The following is an 18,242-nucleotide window of genomic DNA, read 5'->3' as shown; positions in this document are numbered from 1 at the left end:
TCGTGAGTTCGAGCCCCGCGTCAGGCTCTGGGCTGATGGCTCGGAGCCTGGAGCCTGTTTCCGATTCTGTGTCTCCCTCTCTCTCTGCCCCTCCCCCGTTCATGCTCTGTCTCTCTCTGTCCCAAAAATAAATTTTAAAAAAATGTTGAAAAAATAAAATATACTCTTAAATTCCTCCACTGGAAACAGATCTTGGGTCAGTCAGGGGATAAGAAGCCTTAATGCCTCCCAAAGCTTTAAAAAAATAATAATAATAATAATAATAAAATTATTAATTTAATAATTAAATAATTTAATAATTAAGTTATTAAATAATAAAAATTAAATTATATATTATATATAATACTAATAATTAAATATTATTATATAGGCTAATATTTACCGAGTAATTACTATGTACAGGCACTATTCTAAGTGCTCTATAAGTACTAACCCAATTTATAAGTACAATAACTCAATTAACCCGCACAGTAACCCTATAAGCTAGGTGTTATTATCCCATTTTACAGATGAGGAAACTGAGTCAATTAACTAGCCTAAGGGTATATGGAGGCAGTGTGGCTCCAGAGTCTGCACTCTCAGTGAAGATACTTCCAAGTATCCCTTCTCCTAGGATGACCACCACGAAAGGGTGGTTGGTTAGACTTGTGTGCCACACAGCAACTGGCCAACGGTTGCAAGCCACCTGCCTGACATCTTCCAGGGGGCTATAAACCACTTCCTTCAGCACCTGAGCAGGCATAGCTATGCTTCTCCAGCTCCAGGTACACTGCTCTAGAGTGAATTCTGTTCCACAGCACACAGGGAGGAGACTGGAAGCTTAGCAAATCAGAGACCTATATAAGGCTTTCGAGAAAGAAAACTGAAATGTACCCCACGTGCCTGTGTTGTCAGAAGGCACATCTTCTAGAATATGCAGAGGGCACAGATGAAGAAATGCTGCTTACACACGTGTGGGGAAATGAGCCCTACTGATGGGGCTATAAACTCATACAACCACCCTGGAGAGCAATGTGGCACTATCGACCCAAAACTTCAAATGTACATACCTTACAACCCCACAATCCTCAATTCCACTTCTAGGAATCTAGCACAACTGCAGGAAGAAATATATATATAACGATGTTCACTATAACACTGTGTGAAATCATAAAAATGGATACAATGTATGTTCATCTATGAAGGAGTAATTAACTAAATCATGGTCTAAAGCAATTAACATATAGGTATTTTTTTAAAAGTCAGAGGTATATATGCAATATAGAAAGAAGTCCATGAAGGACGAAAAAAAATGTATGTTGTAAAGTACCACATATAAAGTATGCCATTTTTGTTTTAAAAACAAATGAAGGAGCGCCTGGGTGGCTTAGTCGGTTAAGCATCCGACTTCGGCTGAGATCATGATCTCAAGAGTTCATGGGTTTGAGCCCCGCATTGGGCTCTTTGCTGTCAGCGCTGAGACAGCTTTGGATCCTCTATGCCCCCCTCTCTCTGTCCCTCCCCCACTCTCACGCACACACACGCATGCATGCGCTGCGCTCTCTCTCTCTCTCTCAAAAATAAACATTAGAATATATATATATAAAACAAAAAAATAAAAACAAATGAAAAAATAAGGAACACAAACCGTTAATAATTTTGTTTATATATAGAAGTTATTTACATATATATGAACTATTACTATATCTATAAACATTCAGCATAAGCATAAAACCCACCCAAAACACACACCAAACCATAAACTTTCACTTTTTACTCTAAGCATTTTTGTCTGTAAGTATACCATTGTTACGAGTATGTGTTATTTTTGTGTAATTAAAAACTGATGTGAGGGGCGCCTGGGTGGCGCAGTCGGTTGAGCGTCCGACTTCAGCCAGGTCACGATCTCGCGGTCCGTGAGTTCGAGCCCCGCGTCAGGCTCTGGGCTGATGGCTCGGAGCCTGGAGCCTGTTTCCGATTCTGTGTCTCCCTCTCTCTCTGCCCCTCCCCCGTTCATGCTCTGTCTCTCTCTGTCCCAAAAAATAAATAAAAAACGTTGAAAAAAAAAAAATTAAAAAAAAAAAAAAAAACTGATGTGAAAACGTAAAAGGCACCTTAAAGCTCAAAGAAAAGCAGCAATCAGGTCTAAGGAAGGAAAATGGAAAGAAAGCCATAGTGGTCCTTATGCCAAATCAGACTGGTACAGGTTTTCTGCTTTCCCCCAAATCCCTGCAAACACAGCAAGGAGATTTGCATATTTAAAGACAAAGGACCCAAATAAAAAGAAAGAAGTACACAGGAAGAATTTCTCACACTGTTCAATTCTATAGTCAAATCCCAAAGAGCTACAATGCTCCACCATCTCAGTGTAGAAAGCCAAATATTAACCTTCTCTCCCAAATAAATCACTAAGAGGGAAAAATAATTTAGATCTGATCAATAAACTAAATTGTGGCTTTTCTGTTGTTTCTGTGTTTGGTTGGATTTTAATATAACTGGAGTGAATGGCCAGGTAGAATTTTAGATGAGGAAGATAATTTTGGAAATGGTGAACAAAAAAGCAGCCTGTAGGATTTTGAAAAACATGAATACTTTCTCCATGAACACATGCTTCTGATCTACAAGAATGTGTAATAACACAGTGTTACAACATAAGATCTGTCTTGCTTGATATTTAAAAATCAAAACAGACATGTTTTTATAGCTTTACTCTAGGATCCACCCTTCCAAGCCACAAGTATCCTTGCAATGTCTTACATTCACTTCTACCTCTTCCAAAACAAGTTTAAATTAAATTCTTTAAAACACCTAAGATCATGAATCAAAAGTTAGCCAAGGCACTCTGAGGGCGATGATGGCACCAGGAACAGACGATACATAGCTCATCTATTTTCCCACAAAACAAAGTATGGAAAGAAAAAAACCAAAAGTAAATAAATCTAAGCTATGGGAATGTAGCTGAGTAAGCGAGAGTATCCCAAAAACCCAGTCCATGCAAGATTGGCGATCTACAAGTCTGAGACCATGACCTACTTTAATTCCCACACTGGGAAAGTCCAAATTTGTATCAACAAGCCACAGAATTCAATAGGATGAAATTTGTTTCCCCTTTCCTCCCTCCCAGGTTGCAATGTTCTGGATTTATTGATATTTCTTTGTTTGTGGTTTCCACATTGCATGCAGTTTTTTGGCCAGACTTTGCTCCACCTGGTGGAAATACAAAGGATGGTCCAAAAGGGAGGTGCCCGTTAAGTCAGACCTCAACCTGTCTGTTGTATGCCACCAAGCAGACAGGTCACAAAGACCCACCGTCACTGCTCCCTGTCACTCAGTGGAATCTTAGTGTCTGTGCAGTTATAATGGGATTGGTGCCCACAACTGGGGTTATAGGGCAAAGAATGAACCCACACCACTACACCTGGATCCTGATGGTCTCTCAAGCTCCAACAACTTAAGGCAGGGAAGCTAGAGATGCTCTTAGGAGAATGGACGGCCAGGCATTCAAACGGCATTTGGAATTGTTAATCCAAAGCTATCTGAGATACCCACAGTATGCATACAGTGTTGCCAACTAGTGCCCCAAACCCACAGACGAACTGCATTCTGGGGGCTTGAAAGAGAAGGCTTCTCCTGAGGCCACACAGTCACCCTCAGGTCCAGGACTGTCAGCATGTGGCAACCCTGAGAATACCTAATGGTTTCTGCAGGCTGAATGTGTGACAACAAACCAGTGTTCATGGGGCCGGAAATGAGAGTAAAACCAATACATGGAATGGGAAAAGGAAAAAGTTCTAAGAACATGACTCCGTCCAGATTGGTTATGGAACCATGGAGGACACTGAGAATAGAAAGGAACTGGCCATCAGGCTATCACTGGGGTGAAAACAAACATGTTCTTAAAATGAAACCACAAGGGTAAACCAAAGCAAGAGGAAAGAAAGTTTAAGACTGGGTGAATAAGGGAGGCTCACCCACTTACTGAACCACAAACTAAAAAAAAATCTTTTTTCTCCAAATGTTTGATCTTCTCTGACAAAGCAGGGCCGACTGGCAACATGCTAACAAATCTGAGAGTATCAAGATTCAGGATATTAAAGTTGTCAACTGTCCCACCTAAAAATTGTTGTCAAGGTTATTTCATACACTTTACAAAGCTGTGTTCTCTTTCATAGGAAGGCTGACCTCAAACCCTGTGATAATGAGCACGAGCTGATATGGGGATAGCAGGTACCACAAAACCGGCGCCTGGCCACCTTGGCACTACTGACATTTTGGACCAGACAATTCTGTTGCAGGGGCGGGGGAGGGGGGGGGGGGGCTATCCTTTGTTACAGTAGGTTAAGCGGTATCCCTGGCCTTCACCCACTAGCTGCCAGCAGCACTCCCAAGCTTTGACAACCAAACATGTTTCCAGACACTGACAAATGTTCTCAGGAAGGGGCAGAATTATCCCCAATTGAGAACTACTACCCTAAACATACAGGTTCACCATGAACATTTCCTATAGGGACAAAACTAAATTCAAATATAGAACAGAATCAAGGAAGTCACTTTCAAACTCCCCAAATCTCAGCTTCTGAGATTTGAGAGCTGATACTAACTTACCAACAACCAAATGCACCCTGGGGACCACAAATGATAATAGTAGTGATCATTATTCTTGGTATTGATACATTATGTCCACCTCACAGCAAATCTATAAGGTATGTACTATTACTGGTCCCACTTTATAGGTGAAGACACTGAGGCACAGAGAAGTTAAAGAACTAGCTCAAGGATAGTAAGTGTTAAGAGTCAGGTTTGGATCTCAGGTGGTCTGCCCCCAGAGCCTATGATCTCACCACTGTGTTGGACTATACCTCACTACTCCCACACTGGAAAGCTGTTCTATCTGGACTATTAAGCAGTCAGTAGCCACATGTAGCTATTTAGTTTAAATTACTTAAAATTAAATATCATACCAGTCTTGGAAAACAGGCTGGCAGTTCTTCAACAGGTTACACATATAGTTACTATATGACCCAGCAATTCCACTGTTAGGTATAAACCCAAGAGAAATGAAAACTTAGGTCTACACACACACCAAAACTTGCACATGCATGTTCACAGCAACATCATTCAAAGCAGTCCACAAGTGGAAACAGCCCAAGTGTCCATCAGTTGACGAATGGATAAATTAAATGTGGCCCGTTCATATAGCTAAATATTAATTGGCTATAAAAAGGAAAGAAATACTGATACATGCAATGATATACTGATATATTAACACGGGCAAATCTTGAAAACATGATGCTAAGTGAAAGAAGCCAACAGTGTATGGACCACATAGTGTATGATTCCATTTATAAGGAATGTCCAGAATAGGCAAGTCCATAGAGACAGAAAATACATTAGTGGTTGCCAGGGACTGTGGGAGGTAGGGATGGAATGGGGAGGGACTGCTAATGGCTTATGGGGCTTCTTTTTGGAGTAATGAAAATGTTCTAAATTAGATAGTACATGGGCACACGATTCTATGACTTACTAAAAAGCCTTTAAAAGGGCAAATCTAGTGGCATATTAATTATGTCTCAATACAGTTGTTATAAGAGACTAAATGTCATTAAAAATTCAGTTGCTCATTTATCCTAGCCACATTCCAAGTACCCAATAGTCACATGTGGCTAAGTGGCTACCAAAATGGACAGCACAGATATAGATCATTTCTACCATCACAGAAAGTTCTCTAGACCACACTGCTTGGATGAATGGATAAAAGGCCTCCTTACCACATGACCACAGCCTACCTTTCAAGTGTCACCCTCCTCTACACCCACATAAAGGAAGCTTCTACCGCAGACTATGTGCCACCTCCAGACGCATTCTCCGTTGTCACTTTTCCATGCTGGAATAGACTTTTCCCCCTTCCTGGTCCATTCAGATCCTAAGTATCTTTATCAACCTTTATGGCCTGGTCCAAATGCCTCTTCTGTGAAGATTTTCCTAAATCCCACCTTCCCCTGTCAGGAGCAGAACCAACTGTTCCCACCGTCCTTTGTGTGCACATCCTTTAGGGCACTGATGCCTCCGGGTTACAAATCATTGTGTGTGTTACCTGTCTTTCCCAAAAGATTACCAGCTCCTTGAGGACTGGTATTCAGTTACTCATCTAAGGGTTCCCACCCCCAGAGCAGACATTTCAATAAATGGTTGCTGAATTCTACTGAAAGTAGAATTACAGAAACTCAAGGTGTTGATTTGAGATAAATGCTCACTTTGGTATATAAAACAGACTAAGAAAATGAGGGACAGGGAATTAGGGTCTGGATGTTCCATCTCCCACTATTCTCTAAGAAGAAATGATGGTAATCACACTGAAATGCTGTTTTTAAGAAAGAAAGTGAACTAAGCCTTCTGAACTGAAAACTGGGGCCAAGTTGGTGAGGCAGGGGAGAGGTGAGGTAAGAAAAAAAATCAGGAATTAGGACCCCCAACTCAAAGTTTTAAAAATGGCAGAGGAAAGGTAAGGATTGTCTCTGGAGATTTGTGCCCAGACCCTTAGCTGGGGGGCTTTATGGAAAAAGACATTTCTACTAAAACTTTATTTAAAAAAAATTTTAATGTTTATTTTTGAAGGAGAGAGAGACAGAGTCGGGGGGGGTGGGCGGTGGCAGAGAGAGAGGGAGACACAGAATCCGAAGCAGGCTCCAGGATCTGAGCTGTCAGCACAGAGCCCGACGTGGGGCTCGAACCCACAAACCATGAGATCACGACCTGAGCCAAAGTCGGACGCTCAACAGACTGAGCCACCCAGGCACCACAAACTTTATTTTAAGTAATAGTCAGATTGTTCTAGTTGAATCTAACCAACAATAGAAAGAAATGAACTCTATGTATCTCAACCATTATTTAACTAGAAGAGACAAATGCCAAGGTCTCAGTCTGGCAACTCCACGGCTTTTTTTTTTTTTTTTTTTTTCCTAACTCTCTATGGATTTAAGGAGTGACATCTGAGTCACAGTAACCTATAGGAGAGTCAAGTCCAAGTTCCCAATCTCAGAAGTAAGCTAGGCTGTTAACTTTCCTGGGTCAGGATGACAAGAAATGACAATTCCAGTGGAGAGCTGGCAACAGGGAAAGTAAGCTGCCTTAATGCCATATTTTTTTTTTTAATTTTTTTTTAACGTTTTTTTATTTATTTTTGAGACAGGGAGAGACAGAGCATGAACAGGGGAGGGTCAGAGAAAGGGAGACACAGAATCTGAAACAGGCTCCAGGCTCTGAGCTGTCAGCACAGAGCCCGACACAGGGCTCGAACTCACGGACCGCGAGATCATGACCTGAGCCGAAGTCGGCCGCTTAACTGACTGAGCCACCCAGACGCCCCTTTATATTTCTGATATTAGATACATATGTAAAAAAAAAAAAAAAAAAAAAAAAAAAAAAAAAGATTGTATTTGATAGTGGCATTTCAAGGGAAAAATAATGTAATAAGATACCCACACCATGTTCAATACGGAATGAGTACAGCTGAGTCCTCCTTGACTCAGAGTTAGCTGGAAGCCAGCCACTTGTTGAAATAAGGACAGTGAGTACCTGAAGTATGTCCTATGCCAAAATGGTCTCGGATTTTTTTTTTTTTTTTTTTTTTTTTTTTTTTACTGATTTCTACAAGCCAAAAATCAACAAAAACCTCAAAACAAAAACCAAATTGACTAAACAGTGCTGGATTCAGAGTTAATAATTATATAGTAACTTCCATTCCAAAGGTTAAAATTCAAAACACAAATCTCACTATAGATATCTAGCACTCATGGACAGAAAGAGACAAGGGTATGAGGTGGGGATGGGAGTATTGGGTGGGGGGAGGGTCAGGAAGAGGGAGCCCACTCATTACAAAAAACTTTCTCTTCTCTGCAGGAACTGTAACCACATAATAGCTGCTGGTCAGCACGAGATCCACCCAAATGGAACAAAGTACAAAAGCCACCCTGTCCCCAAAATAAGTATTGGAAGTGGCAGAGAAATGGCAAGAAAACGGCCTGTGATCGATAAACTGGCATGATACTGAAGTTCCCCTCCCACATCTCGCCAGCTCCCAGGCCTCCATGACCTGGTGGGAACCTCCACTTTCCATCCTCTGCCAAGGAAGTGGATCCGGTTCCCACCATCAACTCAGGAGGCCCACCACTGCTCTTCCAGCCGGGTGAAGCATCCACAGGCCTAGGGCACCCATCTAAGGCTGCAATGTTCTTAAATCAACCCTCCACCAGCAATGTTATTTACTGGATATTGAGAATGACCTTTCTTTACTTACAGAAATAGATGCAAAGGCAAAGCAACAGTTTCCTGTATATTTGTTGTGTCAACTTCTATACTTCTTAACTTCACCAGTCCTGAGGGTTCTAACTTTTCCAGTAAACAAAGAAAATATCTCGCCTGCCAGTTTATGATTTTAACTAGGACAAGGAAGAACTGCAACAAACCCTAAAATGGAAAGGTCCCAGCCCTAGAAAAGGGAATATACTGGGCAAGAAAAGGAGCTCTATTCCTTTCACATGTTATTTCAAATGTACATAAATAGGTTGGGGGGGGGGAGGGCAGGGACAGAAGACACTTGAACAGATAAATGAATAACAAATTGTGGTATAGCCATACAATGGAGTATCATTCAGCCACAAAAAGGACTGAGGTGCTGGTACATGTTACGATGTATAACACGTAACCCATGTGTAACATGTAATCATGTGACATGATGAACCTCACAAACATGATGTTAAAGGAAAGCAGACACAAAATATCACAAATTGTTTCTCTGCAATATCCCGAAAGGGTAAATCCATGGAGACAGGAAACTGATTGGTGGTTGCCAGGAGCTGGGAGAAAGGGAAATCAGGGAGGAACTGCTTAATGGGTAGATGGTTTTCTTTTCAAGTGATGAAAATGTTTTGGAACTAGATGTAGTGGTTGCACAACATTGTGAATGTACTAAACACCACTGAATTGTTCACTTTAAAATGGTAAAATGGTTTTAAATGGTTTATGTTAGGTGAATTTCACCTCACTTTAAAAACTAATTAATTTTTTAAATAAAGGATACTGGGGTGCCTGGGTAGTTAAGTCGGTTAAGTCCGACTTTTGATTTCAGCTCAGGTCATGATCTAGCGGTTCCTGAGTTTGAGCTCCACGTCGGGCTCTGCGCTGTGTGACTGGAATTCTCTCTCCCCCTCTCTCTCTGCACCTACCCCCACTCATGCTCACTCGCTCTCGCTCTCTCTCTCTCTCTCAATAAACAAACTTAAAAAACTAATAAAAAAATAAAATAAGGGATACTAATGGGCAAAACAAGATGTACATGTAAAAAGGAAGCCCATAAACTCCTAGGGCAAAGATAGTATTTTTGCTGGCACTCGGCTTCTACTCTTGATCACAACGCAAAGTTCAAGTGCTAAGCTGGATAGACTCTGCCATCATGCCATGTGTGAAAGTGAGCGCGTGTCTATTCTCTTCTGAAAAGACAGGGAAGAGAACAGAAAGTGAAGAAAATAGAATGGTAAAGCCTTGCCAAATGCAAAGGAAGGAGGGGTGATTCCCCCTACTGCACCCCACCCAACTTGGCACCAGGAGTAACACTCCCATTAGGGTTTCGAAATGCCAGCCAGAGCTGGAATCGGCACAAGCAAGCTTCTCTGCCTGGATAAAAAGCAAGCCACCCAGCAAGAAAAGCTGGGGTGCTCCATTCGCTGCCCATGTTGGCATCAGCACCACCCTTTGCTCAAAAGCCCCGAACTGGCCTAGATCAGCATCAGTGGCTGGCTCTCCCAAGCCAGCCAGCCTAACAGCAAGAGCTTGTTACAGCTCAAGTGTGCCCTCCTCCTGAAGGGTCCTGATCTACTCCATCCCACAGGCCTTCCAAGAGCCCGGCCTCCAACCCTTTGCCTCCAACACATTAAAAATGGAGCCAAGATACGCTCAGAACTTTTCCCTGTCCAGTATGAAATAAATACCCTCTCAGCCCCTCTTCCCTCACAGGCCAGCTCAATAACCCACTTACCCCTACCCGCACACACGTACACACTGCATTACTGCCTTGAAGACCGGCTCCACGCGGGGGCACGAATGCGCCCCCCACGCCTCAGCCGGGCCCCACTACCCAGTCACGGTCATCCCAGCCCATCTGACCTAACAGCTCTCGCAAAGGTCCCTCACTCACTGGGCACCATGCCTGTGCCACTTCCCTGACACCAAAACAGGTGTCCCTCAGCTAAACACCGACGCCCCCTTAGAGCCTGTCCACTCCAGGCACGGGAGCCACTCTCGGGACCCCCTCAACTCTTGACGACGACACTCTTTCAGCCCCCTCCAGCCAGGCAGCGACGCCGTCTTCAGCCCCCTCCAGCCAGGCCTCGACGACCCCCAGGCCCCCAGGCTGGCCCGGACGCCCCCTCCCCCTTACCTGCGGGGGTTCAGCCCTGGCTGACAGGGGGCTGGGCAGCGCCTGGAGGAGCAGGAGCGCCATGCCACCCAGGAGCCTTCTCCTCTCCATCCCCCTCCTGCTCCTGCTCCTCCGCCACGGCGCCGCCACCTCCCTCCTCCTCCTCCCTCTCCTCCTCTTCCCTCTTCTTCCTTCTTCCCTTCTTTTCCTGTTTCACTCTCCCCTCCCGCTTCCGGCTCTGCTCCACCCCGCCCCAGCCCAAACACCCTCCCACACACTGGGCAGGCTCTCCAGTTCCAGCGGTTCACGGGCTCTTGCCCTTCGTCCATTGACCAAAATAGCTGTCGATCAAGTAGAAGTTCCGCCCCTTCACCCTCCCAATGGAGACGGAAGACCTGAGAGATCCAGCCAATGAAAAGTAGGAGGAAGCCGGGCCATCTTGAGTGCTGCATGGCGGTGTAAACGCGCCCCACGCCACAGAGAGTGGCGGAAGGAGCTCCGATCCGGGGGCGGGGCCCTCTGGTACGAACATCGGCAAGTCTAATTCGGATGCAGCCATCTTAAGCGTGGCGGAAGTACTAGATTTCTACACTTCTGCAAAGACAGCGAAGAGGGGTATGGTAATTCTGAAGAGTATTGGAAAATAAGTTGTGGTACTCCTAACGAAGAAAACAATTGCAGCCTAAAAATCTTTTGACGTCTTTTGTTTTGAAGCACAGCCCTGGTACCTTGGCTCAAATCGCCCAGTGGTAGGTTAGGTCCGTGTGAATTCTCTGTGAAATAATACCTTTACCTGAGGCACGGTGCTGTGTCACCCCAAGTTCCAGGGACAACATTCTATTGACTCTACCTCAGAAATCGCTCTGAAATCCACTCCCATTGTTTCCGTCCGTGTTCTCATCTTCCGGCTAAACACAAACGCTCTCCCTGCTGGCCCTAGTTGCCAATTCTTCCCTCTCGAATGCCTGCCGCACGCCACAGCAAGTGCGCTCTTGACATACTGTCTTACGGCTTTCCCTGTTGAAATACTTCAACTACCTACGGAATATATAGTCCAAACTACTCAATAGGGTTCTCTCTTGTATCCTGATGCCTGCCTACTCCTTTTTATCTCATCTGCCACTACATTTCCCCACACATTCCACTTACACCAAACTCTTAAGAGATGCCCCAGTGTGCTGGGGAACTTCTAGTTCCCACCCCCTCCCTTGTTTCTTCTTCTGGATTCCCATAACACTAAAACACACTGTATCTGATTGTAGTATCTGCCTGGCTGGCCCCTACCACTAAATTCACAGCTTTTTGTATGGCACACCGGGTGTTATTCTTTTTTTTTTTTTTTTTTAAGATATCCCTGCAACATCTTGTACAAAGCCCAACCATGAGTCCAACAATGTTCGTAAAATAAATGAACAAGTGAAGAACCATGCCAAAGAGGCCAGATTCCTGTAGCAGCCAATTTCCTCTCAAAATCCTGCCAAAGCATTTTGTAGCCTGGCCTAGTCTAGCCCATGGCTGAGCCCACAGGGAGTTTGTTCTTGGCTTAAATGGTGGCAAAGTGGGAAACAGATAAGAGTGAAGAGATTGGTTCTGCCTCTATCTTGATCCTACTTTCCCAAGTGTTACAAAAGGTAACAAGTGTTTTTGCCAATCTCAAATGTCTTAGAAATTCATCCATACTACAATCAAGCTCCCTAGGGGAGAAATAAAGATTCAGTACTAGGCACAGGCCAAATTATTTTCACAGCACAGGGTCTCAGTCCTGGCTTCAAGGTTTTAGAAGCCTTCCTATGTAAAAGCCAGGTATCATCATCAGGATGCTAATTTCAATTTAGCAAACACAGGAGGTTTTTGTCCTAACTTCCCTTTCTTTACCTGAAAGCTCAAATTGAGCCGCTGCATGGGACAAACACTAAACCCTACCTGTCTGGATTAACACTTCTCACACGAAGGTGTTTGAGTCACCCTAATCACCTCGCTTCTGACATCCCACAGGTGCCAACTCAAAGAGAAGCAGAGAGGTCTTGCAAAATGGAGCTGAGGTGCAGTTTGAGGGAGCACTCTCTAAAGTCCTCTAAACTGTAGCCACTACAAACTTCAGACTTTTCCAAAAGAGAGATTGTCTATAAAAGGAGGAGGAATGCTAGGAAGTTTAAAGAGCTGGGAAGGAAAGGAGAAGGTTGTCAATTCTTGAAAGAACATCAGTGTAGGACTGCTTCCAAGCTCTGGCTTGCTCTGGTAATGTTTTTCCTATTTGCCTTTGGAAATGGGCAAAGTGGAGGCCAGATCTCCTATCCTAAGGAAGCTGGCTCAGAGACGCAGACTTTTCTGCTCAGAAATTAGCTAAAGTCAAATTGCAATGTTATGGAATCGATGAACTTTGAAAATATCATGCTAAATGAAAGAAGTCAGACACAGAAAGCCATGAACTGTATGATTTCCTTTATATGAAGTCCAGAATAGGCCAATCCATAAAGGCAGAAAGTAGATAAGGAGTTTCAAGGGGGTGCGGGATGAAGGGAATCCAGAGACTGCCAAATGGTACAGAGTTTCTTTGGGGAGTAATAAAAATATTCTGAAATTAGTGATAATGATTACAACTCTGGATGTACTAAAACCCATAGAATTGTACACTTTAAAAGGATGAATTTATGAGTTCTGTTTTGTTTTAATTTTACTTATTTTGAGAGAGACAGAGAGTGTGAGCAGGGGAGGGGCAGAAAGAGAAGACAATCAATCCCAAGCAGGCTCCCAACATAGGGCTTGAACCCACAAAACCGGGAACTCATGACCTAAGCTGAAAACAAGTCAGATGCTTAAGCGACTGAGCCACCCAGGCACCCCTAAAATTTTTTTAATGTTTACTTATTTTGAGAGAGAGAGAGAGCCACAGGGGATAAACAGAGAGAATCCCAAGCAGGCTCCACATTGCCAACACAGAGCCCAACACAGGGCTCAAACCCAAGAACCATGAGATCATGACCTGAGACGAAATCAAGAGTCAGGACACTTTAAACGACAGAGCCACCCACACACCCCTGTATGTCTTCTTCAGAGAAATGTCTGTTCATGTCTTCTGCCTATTTTTTTTTACAAAACTAATTTTATTTAAATACTCTCTACCCAACGTGGGGTTTGAACCCACAATCCCAAGATCAAGAGTCCATGCTTTTCCAGCTGAGCCAGCCAGGTGCCTTTTCCTGCCCATTTTTTTTTTTTTTTTTTACTGGATTATTTGTTTTTGTGTGTGTTGAGTTGTATAAGTTCTTTATGTATTTTGGATAAGAACCCTGTATCAGCTATGTCATTTGCAAATATCTTCTCCCATTCAGTAGCTTGTCTTTTAGTTTTGTTGACTGTTTCTTCGGCTGTGTAGCTTTTTATTTTGATGTAGTAACAATAGTTTATTTTTGCTTTTGTTTTCCTTGCCTCAAGAGATATATCTGGACCCACACTTTCTATTTTAACAACCCATCCAGGTGACTCTGAAATATATTAAGAACCATTGCTCCAGAGTAGGGGAAACATTTTGTGTACAGGGCCAGAGAGCAAATATTTTATGCTTTGCATGCCACATACATGGGGATCTCTGTCATATATTCTTGGCTTTTTCTTTTTTTGCCTTTTAAAATATAATTCCCAGGCACACAAAAACAAGTAGCAGGTGGATTTAGGCCCTTGAGCCACGGTTTGCTGCTCTAGAACAACAAAGCTCCCATTCTGCAGCGTCCAGCATATTTTTCCTCTGTAATAAGGGAAATAAACAATCACCTCCAGGCATCAGACAGGTTCCCTTATAGTTGTGATAACCTCTTGCATGCCAAGGTCAAAGTGAGACCAGATCCTGCTTTCCATCCAGGCTTTACTAATTCAGTCTGCATACAGTTCATTACACTCTTTCAAGAAATTTATTTGATTCACAGTGATATCCTTTGAACAGTCAGGAAATTCTACCAGATGAAACTCAGACAGACATTGATCCCTCGTAAGCCACAATGGTCTCCTTCCACCCCCACCCCACCCCGAGCCTGAAAAGTCACCTACAGCAGCCAAGATGGGACGGGCAAATGGCTGCACTTTGCTGTGTGTCCTTTAAGGCTCTTTGGTCCTGGTTGGTTACTTCTCAGAGGTATCCAAATAAAACTTCTCTTTCCTATTCAGAACACACTAGTCTTTGGTGTTTAACCCAATGGGCTGAGAAGGGAGGCAGCTAGGAAAATATACCCATTAAAATGTGCTGTTAATGCCTACATATATTCTTTTTACTCACAGTTAGTGGACTTATTTTTCAAACACAGAGAAGCAAAATCAGACATGATTTTAGCATAGGAGATCAAAGTCAGTGTCAATAGACAGGGCTTAAAGCACCATGAAACTTTGCTGCCTCATGAAACGGCCTATCTCAAGTTTAGCAGCACTCCCAAAGATGCTTTCTGACCAGGGGACACTGGGGACGAGAATGAGAAAGAACAGAGAAGAGCCCCACGTTGGCAAAGGCTTCTTCCCCTCCCTTCCTGAGTTAGCTAGAATTGCAAGGGTAAAAAGTTTCATAGCATGAGACAAGACGAGGAGGAAGAGAAGAGGAGTAAGAGCATCTTTTTGTCCCAGGGGCTCTTCCCCAGTCCTGGCTGGAACTAGAATCCCCAAAGTTTCCTAATTTTTCCAAACGGTCTGAGTATCTCCCTCAGGGGGTCTCAGCTCCTGGTCTCCAGGGGATGGTGGTTAAGGGAGGAACAGATAGAAGACTTGGCTTTTGCTCCCCTTGTTCACTTTTATCCTCTGGAGTCCAATAAGCCTGGGTGAAAACACGAGGCTCCCCACCTACCAAATCCACCCTGGCCTTCAGGCCCTGTGGGCAGAGGAATGAGGGGACAGGTATACAGAGCAGCTGAGGAGCTGGTGAATATGGGCACAGACTGGTCCTTACTGGGGTGGGGCATTTAGAGGCCCTTATTGAAGTAGACATAAGGCACAAGTTCTCCATACTTGGCTCTAATGGCGTCTTGGAGCTCTGGTTCCAGATAAGAAACTGGCAATTCACTGAGAAGACAGAAGGGGATTATGAGCGTGCCAACTGGACAAGCAACAAATTATCGTCAGATAAAGTCCAACTCAAATGCCATCTCTAAGAAGCCCTCCCTGATTTTTCCATCAGAATGAATGGCCTCTATACAACATAATATATTGCTTTTACTTCTACTCGGGCCTGACTTCATTCTCCTTGGTGCCAAACTTCCATCTTCTCTGCAAGATTACAAGCACAAGCACGTCTCCTGTGTGCTTGGAACACAGAAGTCTAGCACACGACACTGAAATATGAATACTACAGCAGGGGAACCTGGTATCTTCTCGGTATACATCCAAGCTGCACTTCGTCTCCTGGAGCTAATCCTCTCCCCTCCCACAATCTGATGCTTTGTTTCCCCTTTCCATCATCCCTTTTCACATCCCTTCCCTGCCAGGACATGCAAGAGAAATAGAGAGGCCCAAGTCATCCACCCCCTAGCAAACACAAGCCAGAATAAGTATCTGTACCTTTGTTCAATTTCAAGGACCAGATCTAGCCAGGGAGGATGTATCTAATAACCTAACCAGCAGGGACAGAAAGTTTCTTGTTGTTCCCCCACTTCCCTCCAAGGCAGTCCTTGCTCCACTGGGAGGAAGCCACTCATGCCTCCACCCCGTGGAGCTCTGTTTTGGTTTACCATTCCCCCCGGGGCTAAGAGGCCCAGAGTTTAGGCTGATAGGCACTTGTCCTTAGACAAAAATGCTGCCCTTCCTGCCCCTCCTTGTCTCCCTCAGGACAGCAGGCAGGTCAGGGAGAGCAGGGACAGGGCATTCAGTAAAACAAAGTGAGGAACGAAGAGCTGTTACCATTTCTGTGGGAAGAGCCCACAGGCCACTGGCACCATGAAGATGAGGCTGGAAGAAAGGAGAAACAAAGTGTCAGGGGCATCTCCCCACAGGCCTACTCACATCCTATCTCTGAGTCCCCCAAAGGAAGGAGGAGATGCCCACTCACCCAGCCTGCCCTCCCCGCCACCCCATGGCTCCTCTCCCTGCAACTCTTCTCTTGGTCTCTCAGTGCTAGGATATTCATTCTGGGATGGGATGGAATCAGCCTCCCTCCACCTCCCACATCCACCTGTTGTCCAAGCAGATGAAGATAACGAAGGCACTGGGAGTATAACTAGCAGCCCTAAAGACCACAAGCACTGAGCAGTGAGGGTTATGACACCTGAGGTCCTGCCCCCACAGCCATGAACACCTGGGCTGGTGGAGACCAGAACAGGGCAGCTTCTCAAACTTCACTGTGCGTGCAAGTAACTCAGGGGGCTTGTTAAAAAGCGATGCTGACTCAGGAGGTCTGGGGAAGGGCTTAAGAGCATTTCTAAGGTTCTCAGATGTTTCAGCTCCAGGGTCTTGTCTTACAGGACTTGGGAATCTAACAGACCAAGGTTCATATTCCAGCTTTGCTACTTCCTCGCTGTGTCATATTGGGCGAGTTACCCCTGAGCCAGCAGGGGGAAGACAAGGATACCTACTCTGCAGGGCCTCCGTGGGGATTAAATGAAAAGTGCACATGTGGCACTCAGCTCGTGGGAACCACTCACTCAGTGGTGACTCAGTAAGCAGAGTCACCTCGGAGACTACCGAGGATCTGACCACAACTCCGGCAATTATGGGCTACAGAGCCTTGGGTGAGTGTCTCCATCTCTCTGAGCCCCGGTTTCTTCATTTGTAAAAGGAGATGATGGCCCTATCTATACTTCTAGGGCGGAGGAGATTCAGCGAAATTATAGATGTGAACCATGAGCACAGCAGGGACACACAGGAAACACTCAATACGTGTTGGTTATTCCTGTTATTGTCATTAGCCCCATGGCCTTGTAAAGTGTGACTGACACTAGGACACAGCCAGTCAAGGGCAGGCACCGAAGCACGCCGCCATGGCTTGTGTTTTATTTACTTACTTACTTACTTACTTACTTATTTATTTATTTTTGAGAGAGAGAGAGAGAGAGAGAGAGCGAGCACGAGAGCGCGCGCATGTGCGCAAGCAGGGGAGGGGCAGAGAAAGAGGGACACACACAGAATCCGAGCTGTCAGTGCAGAGACCAGCGCTGGGCTTGAACTCAGGAACTGTGAGATCATAACCTGAGCCAAAGCCAAGACACTTAACCCACTGAGCCACCCAGGCAGTCCATTTACTTACTTTTCAAATGTTTGTGTATTTGGGGGGCGGGGGGGAGAGAGTGTGAGCGGGCTAGGACCAGAGAGAGAGGGATTAAGAAAGAATCCCAAGCAGGCTGTGCCGTAATCACAGAGCACAACACAGGGCTCGATCTCACGAACCAGGAAATCATGACCTGAGTCAAAATCAAGAGACAGACGCTTAACCGACAGAGCCACCCAGGCGCCTATGGTGTTTTCATTTTGTGCGAGGTTGGGACACGTGACGGCCACAGGCTGTCCCATCACTGTTACGTCTCAGCAGGTCTGTGTATTTACTTAATTGATTTATACGGAGATATAGTTGCCATAGAACACGGTGTCCATGTAAGGTGTAGAGCATGTTGACTTGATACAGTGAGACATTGCAATACGCTTACCACCTCAGCATTAGCGGACACCTATCACTGTCACAGAATTATCATTTCTTTTTTGTAGTGGGACTGGATTGTGGTCTTCCTCTCTTCTCCAGTCCGAAGGTCAGAGGAGGCCCCGGACAGGAGGGCACCCAAGCACTCCGCTCTCCATGCGGATGTGTGCATAGAGCCTAGCCAGCCTGATGCCTTCAAGAAACATGGGGCAAGAGCTCTCGGTGTGGCCCACATACAGAGCTCAG

At 44.7% G+C, this 18,242-nt stretch overlaps 1 protein-coding gene across 7 annotated transcripts in view; it reads right to left on the bottom strand.

Annotated features, from left to right (window-relative positions):
* WBP1L (WW domain binding protein 1 like) overlaps nt 1–18,242 on the bottom strand; it is an 86,927-nt gene that overhangs the window by 49,866 nt on the left and 18,819 nt on the right. For 5 of the 7 annotated variants that reach the window (XM_049645644.1, XM_049645645.1, XM_049645647.1 and 2 more), the window contains one exon: nt 16,268–16,315. In XM_049645644.1, coding sequence (XP_049501601.1) covers nt 16,268–16,315 — 48 coding nt within the window. Of the gene's footprint in view, nt 1–10,414; nt 15,434–16,267; nt 16,316–18,242 lie in introns of those variants that run through there. The other 2 variants (XM_049645651.1, XM_049645650.1) reach the window with 2 other exon arrangements.

Source organism: Panthera uncia, chromosome D2, assembly GCF_023721935.1.
Source record: "Panthera uncia isolate 11264 chromosome D2, Puncia_PCG_1.0, whole genome shotgun sequence".
Taxonomy (NCBI): domain Eukaryota; kingdom Metazoa; phylum Chordata; class Mammalia; order Carnivora; family Felidae; genus Panthera; species Panthera uncia.
This window is presented reverse-complemented; position numbering and strand designations above follow the sequence as displayed.